The sequence below is a fragment of the Triturus cristatus genome, chromosome 4_1 (genome assembly GCF_964204655.1).
Source record: "Triturus cristatus chromosome 4_1, aTriCri1.1, whole genome shotgun sequence".
NCBI lineage: Eukaryota > Metazoa > Chordata > Amphibia > Caudata > Salamandridae > Triturus > Triturus cristatus.
In genome coordinates, this window is record NC_140585.1 from 285,025,030 (window position 1) to 285,048,006 (window position 22,977).

General features: G+C 41.6%; 1 protein-coding gene across 1 annotated transcript in view; it reads right to left on the reverse strand.

The window, feature by feature from the left end:
• Positions 1 to 22,977, reverse strand: part of LOC146854285 (protein mono-ADP-ribosyltransferase PARP12-like) — a 307,738-nt gene that overhangs the window by 94,827 nt on the left and 189,934 nt on the right. The window contains exon 8 of the mRNA XM_085652066.1: positions 16,735 to 16,831. Coding sequence (XP_085508192.1) covers positions 16,735 to 16,831 — 97 coding nt within the window. The remainder of the gene's footprint in view (positions 1 to 16,734; positions 16,832 to 22,977) is intronic.

Here is a 22,977-nt window from a genome sequence, read left to right on the forward strand (position 1 = left end):
CCATAAAGATGATGTTATCACCCATAGTATTATACACTATCTCGAATATCCCAATCCCCATTACTTCCAAATTAATTAAAAAAATTAACTCCATTTTATCCTCCTTCTTATGGAATAATAAGAAATCTCGAATGTCTTTATTAAAACTAATCCGTCCTAAAACAGAGGGTGGAGTTAACTTCCCAGATTTCCAGGCTTATCACAAGGCTTTCTTACTGCATCAGGCCTCTTTGTGGTTGCTTGACTATGCAGATGAATGCCCTCTCTGGACTTCAATTGAGCGCCTGTTTATGTCTCCTTACTCATTTTGTGAATATCTTTCTTTTTCACGTAAGCCACAGTCCATTTCCACTCCTGTACTGAAGCATACTTCCAACTTACTCGACTTACCTTCCTGCTCCACTCTTGATTCTAAGGATTCCTTTTTGAATTCCACAATTTGGCATAATAAAGATTTATTGATCCATAATAGACCCTTTTATTGGAGGACTTGGAGAGACAGGGGTTTGATATGGATTCATCAATTATTCTTAAATTCAGAATTTTTGCCTTTTGTTACGCTCATGGAGGTATTCAACTTACCTACTTCCTTTATTCATAAATACAATACACTTAAACAAGCTGTATTGGAAGCTTATTCCCATCTCCCTGACACGCCAGCCACCTCCAATAGTTCAGAACCCTCTTTACGACTTCATGCCCTGTTAATGACCAAACCCAAAGCCTCTACTATTTACAAAAACCTACAAGGCATCGACACTGATAGACAGAAAACAAAAACTGAAGACGCTTGGGAAAAAGACTTTGCAGTATGCTGGCTACTCTTACTTTGGAAAGCCATCTGGTCCAAAATACGTAAGGCCTCTAGAGCAGCATATACCACACAAACATTATTTTTTGTTTACAATAGACTTTTATTCACGCCAGCCATTTTATGTAAGCGTTTTTCAGCCACTCCGGACACATGTTGGACCTGCTCTTCCCCCAATGCTGACCTGTTTCATATGTTATACATTTGTCCACAAGTACAAACTTTTTGGAAGCAAGTATGGTCACAAGTTAACTTGATATACAATACTACATTTCCTTTTTCTGTTATTCATATCTTTTTGGGTAGTCTCTCTTCTATTTGGTACGGGGTTTCACTTAATGTCAAGATTATTGATTTATTGTTAGCGATTGCCTTTCAACAAATTATCGTCAATTGGAAAGACTTCTCAAAGATTTCATACAGAGCTTGGTGGTACACTGTCTGTCATAATCATAGATTGGACACTGCCTTTGTATATCCACCTCAAATGGCTACAAACGTCTTGACTTGTGGTCACAACATTTATTGATAATAGTGCCAAGAGATGATCTTTACCAAAACCATCTCAACAGGAGGTTCCCAAACCACCCTGAATTCCCTAGTAGTTCCATAAGTTGCAGAGGCAACAGGACTCAGGGCACACGGTTAGGACAAGATCCAAAACCCGCAGCGGCAATAGGGGCAGACAAAGAGGACTACAGAAAGAAACTCAGGTCAGGCAACGACAGGAGCAAGTAGATACATCAATAGTGGGTGTGCAGGTGGTCAACCTGTCGTCCAAAACTCTCACACCTGACATGATCTCACTTTTAAGCAAAGGACTCAGTTTCAATCCACGAGATTCAGGGGATTTCTGTAGAATGAAGGTCCATTTGTTCAAATTTATCAGAGGTTTAAAATTGAAAAAAGTTTTTGCTTGTAATCCATCTGCAAATAAAAAGATCAGCAATACTGAAATGAGTAATGTGCATGGTGTTCCAAGTATACAGGACATACAGGCAACCAAACTTTTACTCTCTTTGACTGATGTTGAACAATCTCCCTATACCAAGGCACGTCTTCTTGAGGAGTTGAATATAGAAATGGACATGTCTATTTCCAGTGGCCTCAAGAATAAATCTAAATGGACACCTACCCTACTGGGGGGCAACACTATAGATACGTTTTATAAACATGTCTTGCAAGATCTGAATTCTCATGACTACAAGAAAATCCCTACTAAGAGATTCTATAAAGATAATCTAGCAGCAGGATAACGTCATGCCCTGAGAACCTTAAGCAATGACCAGGATATACTAATCTGAGAAACTGATAAGTGAGGGAACATAGTTGTTATGAATAAAGTAGACTATAACCAAGAGATAATGTCCCAACTTAACGATGATATGTGTTACAAACTAATCAACCATAATCCCATGGGACCATTGTGCACCCTGATCAATAAACAACTTACAGAGTGGCATGCCAAAGGCCTTCTGGACGATGATGAGTATGCATATTTGAAAGTTTTTAGACCCACTTACCCTGTTCTGTACACTTTGCCCAAAATTCATAAGCATTTGCCTTTCCCTCCGGGTAGACCCATAGTGTCAGGCATTGGTGGCCCTACAGAAAAACTCTGAGTATGTAGACATCTTTTTAGGTCCTCTTGTACGCAATTTGGCTTCCTAGATCCAGGACTCGAAACACATACTTGGTCTTTTGACAGATGTCCATTGGCAGCCAGGTATGATCCTTGCTACCCTTGATGTGGTATCCCTGTACACCAGTATACAACCAGAACTAGGCATACAGGCGTTTTTTGAACAAGAGGCCGGCTGCGCAGTGGTTGCATAATGAAATGATAATCACTATGATGCACCTTATTCTTCATAATAACTTCTTTTTGTTCGAAAGCAAGTGGTACAAACAAAAAAGGGGTGTAGCGATGGGATCAACATTTTCTACTTCATATGCTAATCTGTTCATGGGCTGCCTCGAAAATGACTCAATTTGGGGTGCCAATGAGGCTGAATGGGTTGATCACATCATCTTTTGGGGCAGGTACATTGATGACTGCCTTTTGTTGTGGCCTGGCACTCAATTAGAGTTGGACCGTTTCTGCACATACCTTAACACCAATGTGTATGGCATGCAATTCACTATGGAATCCAGCTTGACTACCATTAGTTTTCTTGACATTGAACTGTACATCAGTGAAGATAAACTTAACAGCCGTCTTTTCTGCAAGAGTACGTCCTGCAATTCTGTGTTACACGCAGGTAGCTACCATCCCATACGTCAAATTAGATATATTCCATATGGGGAATTCATCAGAGCCAGACGTAACTGTAGTGAAGAACCAGAATTTCTAAATTGCATCAAGGATATGAAAACTAGATTCTGCACTAGGGGATACTCGCCTAACTACCTTAAAAGAGCCGAAATCTTGCAAATAAAAAGAGAGGAGACATTATTGTCTAGAAGTAAATCTGACAACAAAGATTAAAGAGTCCGGTTAATTACGGATTACAATGACCTCAGCCATACTCTCAGAAGGAGTCTTAACAAACACTGGGGCATTCTTTTGGCGGATAGCTCCTTGTCCGGTTTCATCACCAATTGGCCTCAGATTACCTTCAAACGTGGAAGGATATTACGAACCAGACTCAGTCCCACAGTTCCCAAAGCCAGTATAACACAAACTTGGCTTACACCACACACTAGGGGTTTCCACAAATGTGAGTGTTGTGGGGTCTGTAAGTGGGCCAAATATAATGTTAGAACTTTCAACAGTTTTAACAACAAACAGTATGTTATTAGATCTAACATTAACTGCAATACCAAGTTTGTCATCTACATAATTGAATGTACTTGTGGGAAACAGTATGTTGGCAGTACTATTAGGCCACTGAAAGAGAGAATTGGAGAACACGCTAGGGCATTGCATCAGCAAGATGCAAGATATCCGGTAGCGATTCATGCAGCATCATGCGCCACACAGGGCCCCCATAAAACTTGTGCTTTCTTTGGAATTGAAACCATAGACCCTAACCCACGAGGTGGTAACAGGGAGTTACATCTGAGACGAACTGAAGCCTTATGGATCATGCGATTACATACGGTCGAACATGGGCTCAATTGCGATTCTGAGATGCAATACTTTTTGGGAGACTAATGTATGGGTTACAGTATCAGTGTATCGTTTAATAGGTTTTTACATCTCATCTTTTAATCTATGCTAAATGTCACCAACATTTCACTTCTGAACCTGTACAATATATGCTTATATGCTTATTTTCCACAAAAATCTATTGTTAAGTCCTTGACATGATTTTCTATATCATTAATGTCTTTCTAGTACCCCGTATATTCTGGTAACAACATATGTTATTGTGTATACAAATGATTAATCTCAATGATCTTTGTGGCACTGCAGGCTTTGTTGTGCATTCCACCTGTCATGTTTTTAGACTTGCATTATATTCTTGTACTGTATCAATATGAACCACGTGGTTTTATATTATTGTTATGTGACACTTCAGCCTTTGTATAATTAATGCACGATCTTATTTTTGCAATACTTATGTGTTTGTGTGCATATCCAATATGACTATATCCTCTGTTATTTGCTTTTCTTTGCATCTATCTCTGAATCTGTGCGGTTTTCCTATCTTTTAGAGTCTTTTCTTCGTTTGCTTACTTGTTTTGGCTCTATTGTCAGGCTGTTTTGGACCCATTATTGGCGAATTTATGTCTACATATGACATATATGTCACTTATTTGTCCATTTTTGAAGCGGACACTGGCGGTTGATATCTTTTGTTTTTGAAACGCATATTCCTGGAATTTTTCTCATCGTAGACATTGATTTGGAAGCTTGGTATTATTGGTATCTTACACAGTGTTCCGATTGAGAAATTGTAATTACTCATACTTACTGTTTCATGGTGTATATTTTTTTGGCATTTCACACCAGCCATTCTTTCGTCCTTTCTTTTAATTGCATTATTTATATGGTTTTGACACGATGTACCTCTGGCACCATAATTTCCTAAGATTGGTTAACTATTTTGTGCTTATTTGCTGCTCTAACCATGAGTGTTTTATTCTGTCTGGATTAGATTCAGTTTAGTGATATTGGCTTCTGTTGGTGCTAATCATTTTATCAGGGCCGGACTGGGAACCAAAACCGGCCCTGGCAAAGTGCTCCGCCGACCCCTCCCCCCCCCCCCCACCACGGGGGGCGTTGGGGGTGCCGCCGAGCTCTTTTCCAGGGCCGGTTTTCGGCCGATCTTGTTACAGGGCCGATTTTACAGCTATGCTGCAAAAACGGCCCTGTAACACAAGCATTTACAATGCAATAGGTCTTGCATTTACAAGAGTTTGAGCTATTGGCATTGTAAATGATATTGCTAACAGCTTAAACTCTCGCAAATACGGGACCGATTGCATTTAAAATGTAGGTTTTGGAAAAGGCCCTCATGCCGAGCTTTCACGTTAATGTCAGCTACGCCACTTTCTTTAGACAAGCCACGTACCGTAACGTCAGGGCACAAGTATTTGAGGAGTATTGTCAATTAATTTAAGCCTGGTATCATTTGCAGAGGCATGGAGAGGACTCCTTGCTGTTTTATAGTTACAACCTAGTTTCCATAGGAAATCTCAAAATTCTATTTTGAATAACTTTGGCGCCGGTTGACGAATCCTCGCGAAATTTTCAAAACTAATGGGGCACTCCGTTCAGCTCCTACCCTGAAAGTCTCGGGGTGATTCGTCAAGCAGGGGTCGAGAAAAAAGGGGGGTCCCAAAACGCGTTTTCCCCATGCATTTTTCCATAGGACCTTTAGACACAGCTACAGCCCGAATGGCTGAACAGAATTACTTGAAATTTGGCAGAGAGGTAGCCATAAGGTCAAGGAAGTGCCTTTTGCAGGTCTGGTGTAAATCTGTTCAGTATTTCCTGAGAAAATAGCATTTAAAAGCATATATATATGTGGGCGGAGCCTAACCACACATCTCATCCTGAGATCTGATTGGCTGTCAGCACTTCATCCAAGAAGTGTTGGCAGCCATCTTGGGACCAATATACATGATAGCACCTCATTAAAAAGCATTGCAGTTAATAGAAGGTTTTAAGACTTTAGTTACATTATAAATCATTTGTTGATGGTACCATACTCATTTTAGGAATTGTGGTATGTTCTAAGGGGATTTCACCATGTGAAAAAGCCTTCTGCTGGGATATCATGATTGAGAGAAAAATATTTTCTAAACTGAGAGCTTATTTTCTGTAAATTCACATTATCTTTCTCAGTCATGTGAGAATGAAGTCTGACATTCTCAGTAAAACATGTACATCCAACAAGGGCAGAGACTGTCAGTTGATTCCTTTGTGTTCTACTGCAGCTTCCCAGAGTGTTCCAAAGAACTACTAGAGCGCTAAAACAAGCAAACTGTGGGCAGAACGGGGTAGGCAGACACCGGGATCCAAGAATGGACCTGCTCCTGCACGTAAGACAGCGATGCATGCAGCGTATGTTCATTTGATGGAAAACGCTGACTAATATGCGACATGTAAAGCGCCTTGACACCCTCTTGTCTGCGCTATATAACACTACTACATGTAAATAAATAAAAGGCGAGCATGTCCAGCAGGCAAACTGCTTCTTACTGAACAAAAACAAATGGATAAAACCACAAATAATCTATAAAGGCGCCATCATAACTACAACAAATGGGGGTGTAAAGCAGAATGTATCATGTGCTGTGAGCGGCTTCATACAACAGAGCGCTGCTAGAATAGCGCCTTGAGGCTATTTAGTGCACAGTGCACTTTTATGAGCTTATGTAGCGCGGCCATTGTGGTTTAAGCCACTAGCCCGTGGCCTCTCTGAATGCCTTTCCTCCACCCCAAGGAGATGGAATGGGGCAATTAAAGGCAAATAAAGGGCTGGAAGTAAAAGCTTGAAAACAGAACACAGCAAAGCTGTGAAAAGCATTCCAGTCTGAGCACTGCAGGTCACCGCGCCGGCGGCTGGCGAAGGCCTGATTTTATCCGAGCAGGATTATAGCAACGCGCGCCTGAGCCAAGGGGCCCTGAGCGCACGGAACTCGGGGGCAGGAGGGGTCTCGACAAAGCAGGTAGCAGGGCTGGGGAGGCAGAGAAACCAGTACGACTGACTGCGCCCCAGCACTACAAGCTCTACTCAGTGACTCCATTTCCCCACCTGGCCACTCTGCCGCTTCTTAACTCTCCCGCAGAAGATGCCCACCCACCTTTAACCATCAGCAGGGCACGGAAACCGTTTTTATTTATAAAGAAGAAAAGCTTCTCAGAAATGTAAGGGCATAAGATAGCTTGTATGGATAACGTCCCTGCGCCAGAAAGGTGCTCTGAGGTCTGCATAGGCTCCAAGCCAAATAACAAATAGCGTGCATGGTCGCTCCTGTTTAACACGGAACTCGGGGGCAGGAGGGGTCTTGACAAAGCAGGGAGCAGGGCTGGGGGGATGGGAGGGGTGCAGAGAAAACAGTACAACTCACTGCGCCCCAGCCCTACAAGTGCTACTCTGCTGACTCCATCAGTAATAATAAACGAGTATGAGCTATTGACATTGTAAATGACAATGCCTTTTATTTATGTTTTGGGTTTAAAAACGTAAATAAAAGGCATTACCATTTCAATACTAATAGCTTAAACTCTCGCAAATGCGACACCTGTTGCATTGCAAATGCTTGTTGTTTTTACAGGGGAAAAGAAATGCAAGATGTTGCCTATGAATATGCATAGAAAGCCAGTTTGATGTTTTTGAAAACTTTTCTATGAAAATAATTGCTAGATGGACGCTCATGCATGTGCAGACCTGTGCATCCACAGTTAGCCATCTTTTTGTAATAAAGTTTAAAAAAAACAATTCCCAAACAGAAACAAGCAATGGCACAACTGAAAGTTTGGCAGCCAATGCCAGGCCTATCGGCTTCACGCTCGCGGTGGAAATTGTTTGGGAATCTTGAAAGCCTGAAGTGGTGACAAGCAACATCCGGCTCTTATTCCGTCGGTGTGCTGGTGCAGGAAGGCGAGGGTCCGCGATATACCTTATAATTACACGTCAGGCACCCAACCCTGGGCTGTAGATTCTGAACTGTGTACACAAATGATGTACAAAAAAAACCGAAAAATGTTAAATTGCATTGTACACAGGTTGCACAAAAGCGGATTATGAGATAAACACGATTTACATGAAACCGCGAAGTTTTTTTAAATCACGCTTTCCTGTGCAGGCTCTGAAATTAAATATTAGTAATCACACAAAGAAGGAGAGCACGGGGGAAATCAGAAAGATGTAATGCAGGCAGTTAAAAGTGACATGACCTTCTGTAATGTCACTTGTCACCGACTGATGCCACAGACTGGAGGAAGGTCTCGAAAGAAACGAATGCCTGGCGCGACTCCTCACGCGCAATACTAATACAGATGACATTTGAAACAAGACAAGCAGGAAGTGGGATAAGGGAGGGGGTGGCAAATGGTGTGTACATTTTGCGGGCACTTTGATGTTCGCAGTGGCCACGCGGCTCACTGCGAACATCAAAGCGCCCGAGAAATGTACACGCAGGCTGCCAATGCACTGTGTGAAAGTGATCGCGATCGCGATCAAAGCGGCCGCGAAAGTGAAAGCAAACGAGTGCTTTCAGGCTGCCAAATGGTGCGCGCGCCCGGCGCACATGCACTGTATTTGGAGGCCTGAAAGCACTCGTTTGCACTTCCAGATCCCCCATTTACAAAAGCTCTTGCGAGAGCAGCGCTAAAGCGCTGTCTCAGGCGAGACCTAAAAAACGGCCCCAGGGACCCAAAACCAGCCCCCACCCGTGCGGCGCACCGGGGGATTGCCCGGTGCCCGCTATGGCCAGTCCGGCCCTGCATTTTATTCGTACAGCCGCCCTTATTCGGGCTTTCGCATGGTACTGGCTGTACTCGTAGCTCTCGCAATGGTTTCCGTTTTTTTATTTCGATGGCCATGTGCACGAGTCATTCGGACTCGGTCTAGTTGTTTTTCCTGGCTGGCCGCCAGGACGTGGGATTCCGCTTGCATCCAAGTAAGTCTTTGGACTTTTCAGTCCTTTCACATCTCTATTTTTCTTTTTCCATTTCATGTTTATCCCCGTTTGGTGCGTTATCGTGATCTTGTTGTTGTTCTTTTTCGGCCCTTAGGTGGGTTTCTTACACACAACACACGTGTCTAATATGGATGGACTTGGGCATTACCCAACTAATTTGTGTAAGTCTAGCTGCATTGGCATGTCTTTTAACTTGGTGTGTGCGATATATTCCTATTTGCTTCTAATGACATTCCCCCTCCCCTTTTTCTTTTGTCTGCACGTTCTCTTTTTTTCTCAGGACCTAAATACAGGAGAGAATTTTGTCTCTTTATTGATTATACTGGCGTGATTATATTCAGCCCCGGTTTTGGCCCATTAAGGTGAGGACGATTTATTTTGCACTCCCAGTATGAGTCTTCTTTTTCTGGGATTATAGGTATATTGTTGAGACATATTCATGGTATAGATGATTATTGTTCATCTTTACAGACCGCTGTTGTCATTTTGACTATTTTACCCGGTTACTGACTATTGAATTGCCATTGGAGTTATCATCATTTTTGCGGTGAGATTGCGTCCTTGTTTCCTCTCTTCATTTTTTCTTTTATGCCTTCAGGCTATTTGCTTATCTTGTAGTTTAATTATGCTTTTTGCTTTTTTCCCACAGTCCGTTACCAATTTGGTCTTCACTTTTCTGCTTCTGTGGTTTCGCAGCACTGCTTTTATAGCATTGAACATAACCCCACCGGGTTGGAATTATCACCGGTGTTTGGGTAAGGATTTACGGTGTCACTCACATTTTGATCACATGCTATGATAGTGTGTCAATTTTTCTCCTTACGGAGATGGGACCTTAGTGATTCTCTCGTTTTCTCCTTTATTCCTCTTTTTATTATGTATTTTCTAGATTTTACGGTGGGCGACTTTGAGCGAACAGGTATTTAGATAATTCACTCCACATAAGCATTTCGCCAGATAATGCGTCTTTTACCTGATGGGCCTTGTACTTGATGCGTGGTTTTTTCACGGGTTCTCTGCTTTTTTGTTTTCCATTCTTGCTTGGTCGGATGTGGGCCTTTTTCTTTTCATTTTTCTTCTTTTGATCTGATCTCTTATTGTAAATAGATGTATCTCGTGTATGTTAGGAAACACTGTACTTTTTGAATTTCGCAATTTCACATTCAACTGCAGATCCAGCGTTTAGTATTTCATAATGAAGAGTATTTTGGCCTATCCCCACACTTCATGGTCTCTTGGGTCTTCCCCCCCCCCTTTTTTACATTCATTCATTTTTTCATTTGTGCTTCACGAGTGATGGGGGCTGCTGTATCAAGGGTTTGTTTATTCAATTTTGATTGTGCTCTCAGGTTGCTTTTTGTTTTATTCCCAGCCCTGAAGATTCAGAGATCATTGTTCCCTCTGATGAAACACGTGTCGGCTGGCTGCTCTGTGTGACAACATATTAAAGAAGATTACGATCAAGATATACCTGTTGGATTTTGCCCTATTTGTTTTTGATGCATTGACTTTGCTTGTTATAATATTGTATGTGTGCACGTTTTTTTTGTTGGTTTAGCTTATGTGGTAGGGTTTCCCTGCGCAAATTAAGGGGTTATTAGGGTTTCCCCTTCCCTGATTAGCACAATACCAAATAATTCTTCCTTTTCAAAAGACACAGTTACGTTGATCTGCTGAGTGCCACATCTTCCTTGTGTGTAAAACCTGCTCTCTTTATATGTAGTTCCATACGTTTCTTTCATATTTCTTATAATGCATATATGTTTCATTTAATGTACATTGTTTTCTTTTATGTTACACCTCTGTATTATCCGTCCAATTCCTTTACTTCTAAGCAATAAGATTGGAATGTGATGTTGTAAGATTTATAGCGTATACTTTGTATGATCACCTTGTTTTCTTTTCAATAAAATTATTTGAACCTAATAAAGGACTGCAGAATGCCCCTTTGTTTCATGGCTTCTGATTCAGTTGTGAGACCTATTATGACTTTATTCACTTAGTGAGGCTTTGAAACCAGAAGACAGGGAAGTTGCGCTTTCCTTTTTAGATTGGGCCTGCCAGGCAGCACAAGTTGTCTGGGTGCGAACGGGTTTTGGGTTTATCAAGAACTTATAATGGCTTAAAGCCCTCCCACTGTACTCATGTAATAATGCATGCGTGCCCCTCCAAAATGCAGCGTCACTGTAGTTTTATTTTTTTTATTTTTGGTCATTGCCATTCCTATACAAAATTGGCAAAGCTAATGGGATCCAAAGTCGCGACCGATTGGCTTTGCCAATACTTGATAGTTCTGATTCTGCTTAACTCAAGGTACGAAGTCTCTGTCATTTTCTCTCTGTATGCTGGTATGTCTGCAGTTAATGCCTTGCTAGTGCCCTTCGTTTTTCACTCTCTCTGTTTGCAACTTTTTGGTTTTATGTTTTCAGTCTTTGGCTTTGGAAAATATCACTTAAATTCAAACAGAAACAGCCAGGACTTTATTTCGTTTCTTCGGGGCTTTTGACTCACATTTTTATAAAGTTTCGAAAAGGCTGAGTAAAATGTGTTCAGGTGGTAATCTTTTCCCACTTAAAAGCAGTTCTCCTTTTTTCTTGCGATAAGATGTTACATGCCCCAACAGGCCTGTGTGACTGTTATTATTGTAGGACGCAAAGACTAGAGGATTTCTAAGTGTGTGGGTCAGTTCAAAGCGGTGGCATATAACGTCCTGGCAGTGATTTAAAGACAGTGTATGCACACAGTGCACGGGCGGCCTTTTAAGGGCGCCGAGTCTGCCAGCGCGACATGTGAAGCACCAAGCTTCTGTGGTGTTTAGGTAAAGCTTGACTTCACAGCTGTCACCATACCTGTGACCAACTCACAAAATAGTTTTCTGGATAACTAGAGAGAGGTGCCTTGGCTTCACCCACTTTTGATTGATTCGAGTTCAGCATTTGAGTTGGCAAAATGTGTCTTCTCCCGTCGAGAGTGTTTATATTGCTCTCCTGTTGGCCACCAATTGCAAACGTAATGACATGGCAGATGCTCCTGCAGTCCCATTGGTGCAACAGAGTTTCACCTCGCCCAATGCATTAAGTGGTCAGGTCCTGCCCTGTACAGAGTACCTGCACTTCTGAGCACATTAAAGACCAGCTGGAATCTTGCCTGCCTCAACCGAGTGGCACTAGTATGCAAGAGGGCTCAGGTCAACTGATCGGGTCTCCTAGCTATTGGCATTGTAAATAACAATGCCTTTTATTTATGTTTTTAAAACAAAAAAAAACAAAAAAATGCATTGCCATTTGCAATGTCAATAGCTCAAACTCGCGGGAATGCGAGACCTATTGCATTGCAAATGCTTGTTTGATTATGTTTTGAATGCTTATAACCAACTCGAACTGCAGTCCAACTACCGAACAGCATGCATCAACACATCCCGAGTACAGTAGACCAACTTACATAGTGAGCAGTGTTTAACCAGTTCCCCCATTGCCCCCACATATCCCCTTACATATCATTACAGAATCCACAGCAGGCAGCGTCTAGCGCACGGTCTGATGTCTCTTCCCTCTTCCCATGTCCTTTGATGAAGCTGTCATTCATGTAGGCTGTCCGTCAGTATCCAGGCCAGCCACGTCATCCCAGAGACGCTCCCAGTAATTTATCGTTCAGGAGGTAGGCGGGAGGGAATCTGCGCACCGTTCTGCTAGCTCACTACACAATAACATGTCTTTAAGCCAGCTCCTAAACTATGGTATTCCCTTGCCCCCTATGTCACTGCAACCCTGCAGCGGCCCAGTAGGGTTGCCATTGCCAGCAGTTTCCTGCAGTACTTTGGGGCATCCATTACACAACCCAGCATTACCACCATGGGGGATATTGGAATCACTTTATCATTTTGTCTAGAGCTTGTATCACCTGTGACCAAAATGGAACTACAGCCGGGCAACCCAATGCAAGAAATCAACAGAGGAAGTGCCGCAGCAACAGCAACTGGGGTTGGTCGTCAGTCCGTGCTTGACCATACTAACAGGTGTGTATAATGCCCTACGGAGATAGTAGTGTATCAGTCTATATTTCCTATTTCAAGACACTTCTTTAATCTGTGCACAGCAGGAAGCGCAATGTTTATCAGTGATCCTAGTACTGAGATCTAGTGACCACAAGGTCCGTGAATTCAATTCCGGTTTTGAGGCCGCTATTATCGCTATGCTATACATTTGGGAAATAAGGGACCACATGCATCAAGCATTTTTGCCCTCGCAAGTGGGCCGATTCGCAGCATTGGCCCATTTGCGAGGGTGAAAAGGCCTTTTCTGATGTATTAAAGGCTTTCCATTCGCAACTTAGGTAATCGCAATTTTTTGCGATTACCTAAATTGCAAAGGCATTTAGGGAATCACAATTTGCGATTCCCTAAATGCGATGCATCAAGCCTTTCCTAAATGCAAACTGTGCATTTAGGAAACACTAATTACCATCAACTTCAAGTTGATCGTAATTTGCATTTTTCAAAGTGACATGTGGCACACACACGCCCTTAAGGCATGTGTGTGCGACACATGTGCACACTTACCTTTTTGGGGGGTGCATCAGGGGGGCCTTAGGCCCCCTGGCACCCTTGGAATTGCATTCGCAATTTGCGATTACCAATTTGGTAATCGCAATTTGCAAATACATTCCCATTCATTAGGAATGAATAGAGTGACATTACCTAATAGCGATTTGCAATTTGCGAATCGCTATCAGGTAATGTTTAGGAATCTCAATTTATTTTGCGATTCCTACATGCATAAGGAATTGCGATTCCTAAATAGCGATTCCTTAAAAATCGCTATTTAGGAATCGCACTTCCTTATGTTGATGCATGTGGCAGTAGAAGTTTTGGGTACAGGTTTTCTAATAGAGTCAACAACAGATCCCATTTTGTCTGGGCCTCTGCGAGTAAAGGGATCAATTGTTTCAGCATGTGTTTGAGGTTGTAGTATCCCAACTTGTCTAATACTGAGCATGGTGACTGAGCCTGAAACAACTCAAGCGATAAGAACTTCTGATTTGGGAATAGGTTACCCATACGTCTGAAATTCTTGTGCCAGAGTAGCAGGAGCAGTGCAGTGTTATGATCTGTGTGAGCATATAAGTTAATGCTTGATTTCAGCTCGGGACGAATACCTAGTCTGGTCCCTTCCCAAATCCACCAATCATAATAGCGTCCATCCCATTCATAGAGCTCTGTGGAGTTTGTTGTTCGGTCGAGGCTTTCTAAAGTACAGTTTGACCTGAATGCTGGCCGCAATGATGTTCGACGTGTGGGGCCCATCGCAGGTCATGTATCAAATGATGAGTGAAATGGGCCACACACGCACAGGGATCTTTATTGCCACAATCTTGACACCAGAGTTTTGAGAAAGAAAAACTCAGTAATGCTCTCAGTGAAGGAGGATGACATCATGGACATGCTGCTTACCCTGGATTGAGACGCTGCTAAGAGTTGAGCTGTGAACCTGCTAGCCATTACACAGCAAAATGCAGTGGACAGTGAGCTGAGGCTACATGCAAAGAGCCAGGCTTCCAAAACAAGAGTGAAATCATTCCTGGGGGTCAAGGGATCTAGTGAATGGTCACATGGGTACATGAAGCAGTTTACCATGGCCTGAGTGTGTCATAGTGTGAGTATCTATTACAGAAAAGAACTTAGAGGTAGAGGTTGCTGTTACGCTGTCTGACATGAGAGGTCACAAAACCAGTAAAATAGCAGCAACATCCTGTGTTTTCCACTTCTATTGAAGAGCAAATATTCTGATGGTGTTTTATAGGTTATAATCGGTCTTAACTGAAAACTGGAAACCCTAGATATAACCCACTATTAAGCTCGCCTTTACTTATAAACCATGACAAACAACATGCAGCAAGGGATATGCATCTGCCAATGTGCAGGGCCAGTACTGGTGATAGTGTTTTCATAACACATGCCTACAAATAAGAAGGTTATTCACAAAGGGCCCAGTCTCAGAGGAATTGGGTAATCGGCACTCATACGCTTACACATACATGTGGGTGTGGATTTCTGAATTTCTGGGGTTTAGAAAGGTTTCAAGAGTACTCCTGGAAAGCCGCAACAGTCACAGCTTTCCTGACGTGCTCCTGGGGAATCATTTGACAATCGCCATTTACTTTCAACTGTCGCCATTTCTGCATGTGTATTGCACAATTGGTAATGCAAAAATGGCTTTGTATTGTACTTTTATATTTGTTATTTGTTTTCTTTCCAAGTAAAATATGTTTTCCTTTAGAGAAACCCCTTTATCTATATCCAGATCAGTTTTGTAGGTGTTCCCGACCCGTTCCTATACTGAAAACGAATTTACTCTTTCTCTTGACAGGAGAAAATCAACAAGACAACATTTGTGAATACGCCCAACTCACAAATGTTTGGCTGTACATAAACTATTATGTACACAGTCCAAAGAAATGATTAACCAGCACATCATTTTTCACCATAGTATGATAATTTCATAAGATCTTTACAAAAATACAACCATGTTTTGTGAATGGCAAAAGTGCTTTTATACTCACAAAATGGCAATTTGTATTTGTTAACTGGACACACAGGTGCAAATAGCTTTGTGAATCAGGTCGAAAGTTGTTCCAACTGTGGGTTTGAATTTTATCATTTGATTCAATTGTCCTACTCCAGGCTGCTCATAGTTGGCTCAAAGTAGACCTCTTAAGCCTGACATGGAGGAACTGACCACGGGTCCGGATAGCTCAGAATAGTTTTATGGTAAAAAAAGGCAGGAAAACAATGTAGCACAGCTGTTTAGGAATTCCCAGGTCATGGGGGGTTAATTTTATCCTGTCCGAGCTGACAACCTTAACATTATTATTATTAATATGATTGCATCTTATAAAGCCTGCAGCTACCAACAGAGTTTCCTGGCGTTAGATCAGGTACAATGAATCATTCCTTATGTTAAAAAACAGGCCTTAAGGTTTTCACAGAACAAAGCAAGAGAAGTACAGCTTTGCAGAGCATCCTGGAGGTCATTCCATAGCTTTGGGCCCAAGTATGCGAAGAAACGGCCTCCTGTGCATGCCATACAGATTCTATGCACTTTGCAGAGAGATTGATTGCCAGATTGAAGCGAGTGCACAGCCTGGTATGGCACCACCAGTTCTTGTATGTATTTTGGGCTTGTCCTGGATCTGGCCTTGTGCATATACCACAAGACCTTAAATCATATTGGCTTTTCCACAGTCTGCCAGTGGAGGTCACGGAGAAGGTTTAATGCCAATGCACACTTTGGCAGGCGATAGAGCAACCTAGCTGCGACAATCTGGACCACTTGTAGACACTGGATGGCTGCCTTATCTGCTCCCAGATATAAGATGTTCCCAAAGGTTTCAGCACGATGAGACCTGTAGGTCTATACCTCTAATAGGAGGTGTACACCTCAGGCCCTAGCACACTTAGTACTGCTGATTGAAAATACTGGCTGAAGTTCACGTTTGTTACATGGAGCCGATCAGAAGATATGGTGTAATTGAAGTCAAACACATACAATCTTTGAACAAATGATGTCACGAGAAGGTGCTGCACCCTATCACTTTAGATACCAGGAGGATCTCAGTAGTGAAGTTTACTGAGTGCTAATTACATTTGGAGCAGTCAACTGTGGAGCTAAAAATGGAGGGGTTGCACTGACCTCTACACATCAAGCGTACCTAGCCTATTCTCCTTTTCTGCGAACAAGTTCACTTGAATATAAATGTTGACCTGGCTTTACCGACCGATGTACAACATTTGTTTAGAGTGGTCACTGTAATAAAATAATACATACCTGGCCTTAAGCCTCTTCACATCCTCCTGGGAAACAAACATTGGTCTGCGAAGAACCTCTTTCTTTGTCCCATACTTCAAATTCCTCTGGATCATCTCTTGAAAACAAAATGAAGACTTGAATGAGCTGCTGAGATATTTGAGAACATTTCCGTCTTCTGGTTGCCTTTTTGTTTTAAGTGCCATGTCTTTCACATCAAAGCGTGAGGACTCAATAAATCACTCAGGGTATTAAGGATAAAAAAAACTGATCTGAGCAACTTAAAGCAGGAAAGAGACCTGAAATTACAGTTCAGCACTGACATTTCTACAGTGTTTCCACACTGACTCAGGAGGGTATAGCATGGATTTCCCCAGAGGGGTGGACATGAAACATCATACTACACATCCTGCAGATGTTTAATGTGATAAACTGGTTGGACTAAGTATAAAATATCAGCATAGTATATTTTTACATTTTTCACATTTTTCAAAGTTCATCTATGCAACTCAGAAGTAATTAACAGAGCCCCTATCCAGCAAAGGCAAACCAGCATCTGTGTAGGACCACAATAATCTGGGTGTTCATGCTGAGAGTCCTTTCCCAGATTACACTCACGTCTTTTTGGCTTTTTAGCAAAAGCAATTGGGTGTCAGAAAATACCAGTGAGAAATAACTATGAGGGCGGTTAGAGTTATTTTAAATCCAACCAAAAGGACCTTGGTCTTAGCTCCTTTAATAACTAGAACAAAGAAGATTCATAGCTAGCCCGTGCTAAATAATAGAGAAGACAAGACAGAGAACAGCATTAGGGGATTCCACAGTCCACTGCTACAAATGTGGAGGAGCAAGTCTGTAGTCCAAATTCTCTCTCTCTTCCCTCCCAGTAAAAAAATGGTGGATCTGCTTAATACATGTATCATCCACCCAAAAGTGGCCAAGCAAATTATGTAACACAACAACTGCATCCACAGAATAATGTAGATGAAGGGTTGAGTGAAAGGAAGAAGGACAGAACACCCTCATCTGCTCCAACTAGAATGCCATTGAGTCGAAGGCCGTTAACCAAATCTGGATTGATTTTATTAATAACTTTGACATTCTTTGTCTCCAGGAGACGTGGTTACTAAATGAGTTACATCTTGATGGTTTTAAGACATTCCACATTCCAGCACTGCGGTCAGTACATGGGAGACACAAAAGGGGGATTTGTGTTTATATTTCCAATATGCTGAGGGTACAGAACATCAAAATGACAAAATACACCTCCTATTACCAAATTGTTACCATTCATATGCTCCCACAAGTCAAGGTAGTGGTCGTCAATTTCTATAACAATATATATAAGGGAAAATTTGCAGATGTTATAAAAAGTCTAACCGATGATTTGAGCAATCTGGTTGTATCTAAAGGGATGGATGTGATTACGATCTAGGTGGGGAACTTTAATGCTAGCATTTGTACATTGAACAATTGTGGGTCTGGAGACATTGAAACAGAAGATAATGGCCATACTACCCATTTTGTACATTCTGATAGGGGCGAAAGGTATAATGGAGTTATGGCATTGTTTGATCTTGGTTCGCCAATATGTTGTGTTCTCCAATAGCAGATTTTGGCCCTACGTTCATTGGACGGGGATTTAATTCTTTGATTGACTTTATTATTATCCCGAATCGCAACGCTAACTGGTTTGCTAAATTCATGATCCATCCCAATGGTCTGAGTGACCATCACCCACTAAGCATTAACATAGTGTTACCAGCTACCAATGCCCCCTCTACTGTTGAAAGTTTGGCATGGACCCAAGACATTGCTTTGGCCCGCCAAAATGGTTACTCGTTGAGGTGGGGCAAGAAAGATCCTGAGGCGATGAATACAAAAATTATTTCTAAGGTCTTAGCACCTATTATTAAATGCCTGAAAGAAGATACTTCTCATATGGATATTCTAAAAGCGTTTTCTCGAATTACACAGGTTGTACAAAACATTCTGAGTTTTCGCTGTAAGATGCCACCTAATAGGTGTTACGGATGGTTTGATAGCTTGTGTACCAAAACGTATTCCCTCCTAAAGGCCGCACTTCATAACCCAGAGAGGGACTGTGAGGAAATCAGAGCTTGCAGGAAGGCTTACAATCTTGCTAGGAAAAAACGCAAGAAAGAAATTAAAGAGCAGGCATGAAACAATCTTTATGAGGCCTCATTGCGCAGGGATTGTTCTTCTTTTTGGCAGGCAGTTAAGGCACCTTTTTTTGCTAATAGCGAGAGTGCGAAGGTAGAGGTAGCGATCGATGAAAAATCATGGATCGACTTCTTGTCCAATGTATATAGAAATAAGGATGGCGAGATTACAATCCAAGACCATGAATTGGATCTCTCGGGAGATCAAACCGCTTTTTTACCGATTGATATTAACTTCTCCCATGGTGAAGTCCTGGCGGCTATAAATGCGAGCAAAGGAAGCAAGGCCCCAGGCCCTGACGGGATTCCTGTAGACCTATACAGAACAACAACTGAACTCTGGGCTCCTCTGCTAACACGAGTCTTAGAAGCATGCTGTGCAAAAGGTTTTATTAAATCCTGGTCCGAGTCAGTCATAATACCTATTTTTAAAAAAGGGGACCGGGATAACCCAGCGTGCTACAGACCCATATCTCTTTTAGACTCGTTTATGAAAATTGCAGGAAGGGTCATGTTAAATAAGCTTCAATCGTGGGCTGAAGAAAAAAATATTTTGGATGGGCACTATCGAACAGGTTTTAAATTTCACTATAATACATGGGAAATACACTCAAACTAAGACAGGGCAACTGTTTGCGATATTTGTAGATCTTACCGCCGCCTTTGATTGTGTGTACCATAGTAAGCTATGGAAAATCTTAGAGGACTTAAGGATAGAACCCACAATTGTGCAATTCTTGAGACAACTATACATGGGGGCCTCTGCAAAGGTGAGACATGGACTTAAGGGAGAGTGCACCAAGTCTTTTCGCATGGAGTTGGGTGTTAGGCAAGGCTGCGTTCTGGCCCCGTTCCTCTTCTCATTATATACCAACGTAATGGAAGAGGAACTGGGGGCCAGCGCAAGAGATTCTCCGAGATTTAACAACAAACAGATTGTCTCCCTTCTCTATGCGGATGACGCGGTGTTAATGGCTAGAACCCAGATTGGCTCACAGAGAGCCCTTTCCACCTACATTGAGTTTATGGCCAATAGGGGACTGAAACTCAATGTAAAGAAAACATTTGTGATGACATGTGGGAAGGGGAAGAACAAATGTAGAAGCTTAGCAGCTGGGAGTGGTAAAATTGAAACCACCAAAACGTTCTCCTATCTTGGCTTGAGGACATAGGCTCCTGGGGACCAGCGGTCAAGAGCAGGACCCTTTCGTTCAAGAGGTCGACCGCAGCAGTAATGAATTTTTCAAAAAAATTGGGAAAAAGGCCCCCTGGGATCCTTCTTAAAATCTATCAAGCAAAATGTATAAGTATTACAATCCATGGGGTGGGGGTTTGGGGTTTTTATGATGTGGCACCTATACAAATAGTAGAAAATGCTTTTTTAAGGTTTATCCTAGCAGTACCTCAGAGCACATCTGTTTTTACTTGTCATAGTGGACTGGGAATTTCACATATTTCTGCCGTTATTAAAATGCAACCTATTTTACTCTGGCACAGAGTTTTGACCTACCCTAGTTTAGGGTTGAATCGCAAAATCATAAAGGATTCAATGGGTTTGGAACAGGTTAGAAAAATTCCCTGGTTAAACTATGTTCGAAAACAATTAAATGATTTGAATCGACCTGAGTTTTATGTTAAAATCTGTTCTATATCCAGAAAAGATCTGAAAACACTATGCTTGAATCATTTCGAGTCACTCAGAATTGCAGTGGAAATTAATAAAAAATCTGTGGTTCAGCACTAAATGATTCTGGCCAGCAATTGTATCCAAACTTACCTAGTCTGCTGTATAGGGGGTTTTGATAGATACATTTTGACTAGGTTTAGGTTTGATAGCTTCCATCGCTTGGTAACTTTTCCAGCTGTAAACGACTGGTCTAGGGATCTTTGCCACTGCCCATCCGATAATCTTTCTTTACAAACAACAATGCAGGTGATCTTTTTTGTAAATTTTATATTAGGGAATGTGCAAGATGGATTACGCCATATCTGAAGCAGGGAGCATGGCGGCAATGCCGTCCAGCTTTCCTATTCTTACAAACACTGGATAATGGGTACTGTATTGGGATTATGACAGGCCTTTTAAAAAGTATTCTGAGGAAACGGAAATCCATAACTTGCTAGTTTTAACGAAAATAATGAAATTATATATTGATGTGATTACTGCTTATTTATGGAATATCTTTTAAATGTATACTTCTGTATGAATTTGTCTTTTTGACTGTTGCTTTTATGATTTCATCAATTTTCTAAAATCGAATAAAGCATTTTCTGAATCTGAATCTGATATGCAATTACTCAAGAAAACTTAATTGGGCTAGCCCTGTACAGCAACACTAGACTCCATACACCTGCAAAAGGGGTAGTATTACTTGACCAAGTAATGTGTTGCTTATTGCTATTTCTAACAAAATGTAGTATGATTCATGTAGAGTACTTTTAAAAACAAGGGGATTTTGGGATGCCTATTAAATAATTTAGCATCCTCATATTTCGGATACATTTTTCAAATCTGGCTTATATATTTGTTTGTGGAGAACATCCGAGGTATACCAGGAAATATATTATTGTTGATCCTTTGACATAGCTATTGAACATATTGGCCCTTTATTGTTTGATTCTAGGGTACCTCTAGTTTAATTTCAATGTGCTGCTAATGTAAAACAAAAAATAGTTAAAGGTCAACTTGCAGTGCTGATGAATGGGCCAGTGACCATTATTTGTTGAAAAGCCGAGTTACTCTAAGATGTCTAATGTTTATTTGGAGACAGAAAGATTATTCTCTTTATGATAAACTGTATAAAATTAGGGAAACAATTGATCATTAAACAATCTAGTTAAATTGGCAAAGAAAGACCACAATTGTAAAAATTAGTGCAAGCTGACAAAGGCATAAAAAAGGAGGAATGTGTGCTTACTGTCAAAACTGTCTGATGAAAATAACAAACTGAATGTGTCCCACCATAGCTGAAATAGTTCTTGACGACAGCATTTTTGATTTCTGTTCAAGGATAATAGCTGCATATTTCTATTAGATTCAGCAAAGATAATCAGCACAAAGTAGTTTTCTATGGCCACTAGTCCAGATACATTGTTTGAGATCTATTTAAAGTCCTTTCTGAGATGATGGGCCCCCATATAACTTCTGGTGATTAAATCTGTCTTTTCAACTAGTTTGGATTTCAATCAACAAGAAAGATTCTGGAATTAATACGTAAAATCATAGCTGAATAAAATAAAAGCAAATAGTTTTGCAGGGTCTTGAGGACTGGGTGTAAAATAATAACATTCTATGTATTGTTTGAATCATATTTGGGGGCCGATTCCGATCCTGTATTTTTTTTTTCCGTACGACTCGTATCTGTATTTTTTCCCGTACGAATCATACAAGTCCCATCCCACCCGTGAAGTACGATTCGTGCGGGAAAAATACATACGGATCGGCCCGATCCGTACGAATTCGATCGTGAAGTTGTACGAGACGGACCGGGACACTTTTCCGTACGAAGCCTAAAAATACAGTCCGACCGTACAAGTACGATCCGGACCGGCTTTCCGATTTAGGATTCGTATGGCAAACGTCCCGTACACGGGGAATGACTTTACCCACTACAAAGCAAACTTTGTACGACTTGTATCCCAGGAAAAGTAGTTCCCGGGGTGCGAGTCGTACAGGCCCCCAATGCATATGTACGCACCTCACAACAACATCATCGCGTATGTACGGTGCGTACCCCAACATCGTGTATGTACGCACCTCACAACAACATCATCGCGTATGTACGGTGCGTACCCCAACATCGCGTATGTATGCACCCCACAACAACATCATCACGTATGTACGCACCTTACAACAACATGATCGCGTATGTACGGTGCATACCCCAACATCGCGTATGTACGCACCCCACAACAACATCATCACGTATGTACGCACCTCACAACAACATCATCGTGTATGTACGGTGCGTACCCCAACATCGCGTATGTACGCACCCCACAACATCCTCACGTATGTACGCACCTCACAACAATATCATCGCATATGTACGGTGCGTACCCCAACATAGTGTATGTACGC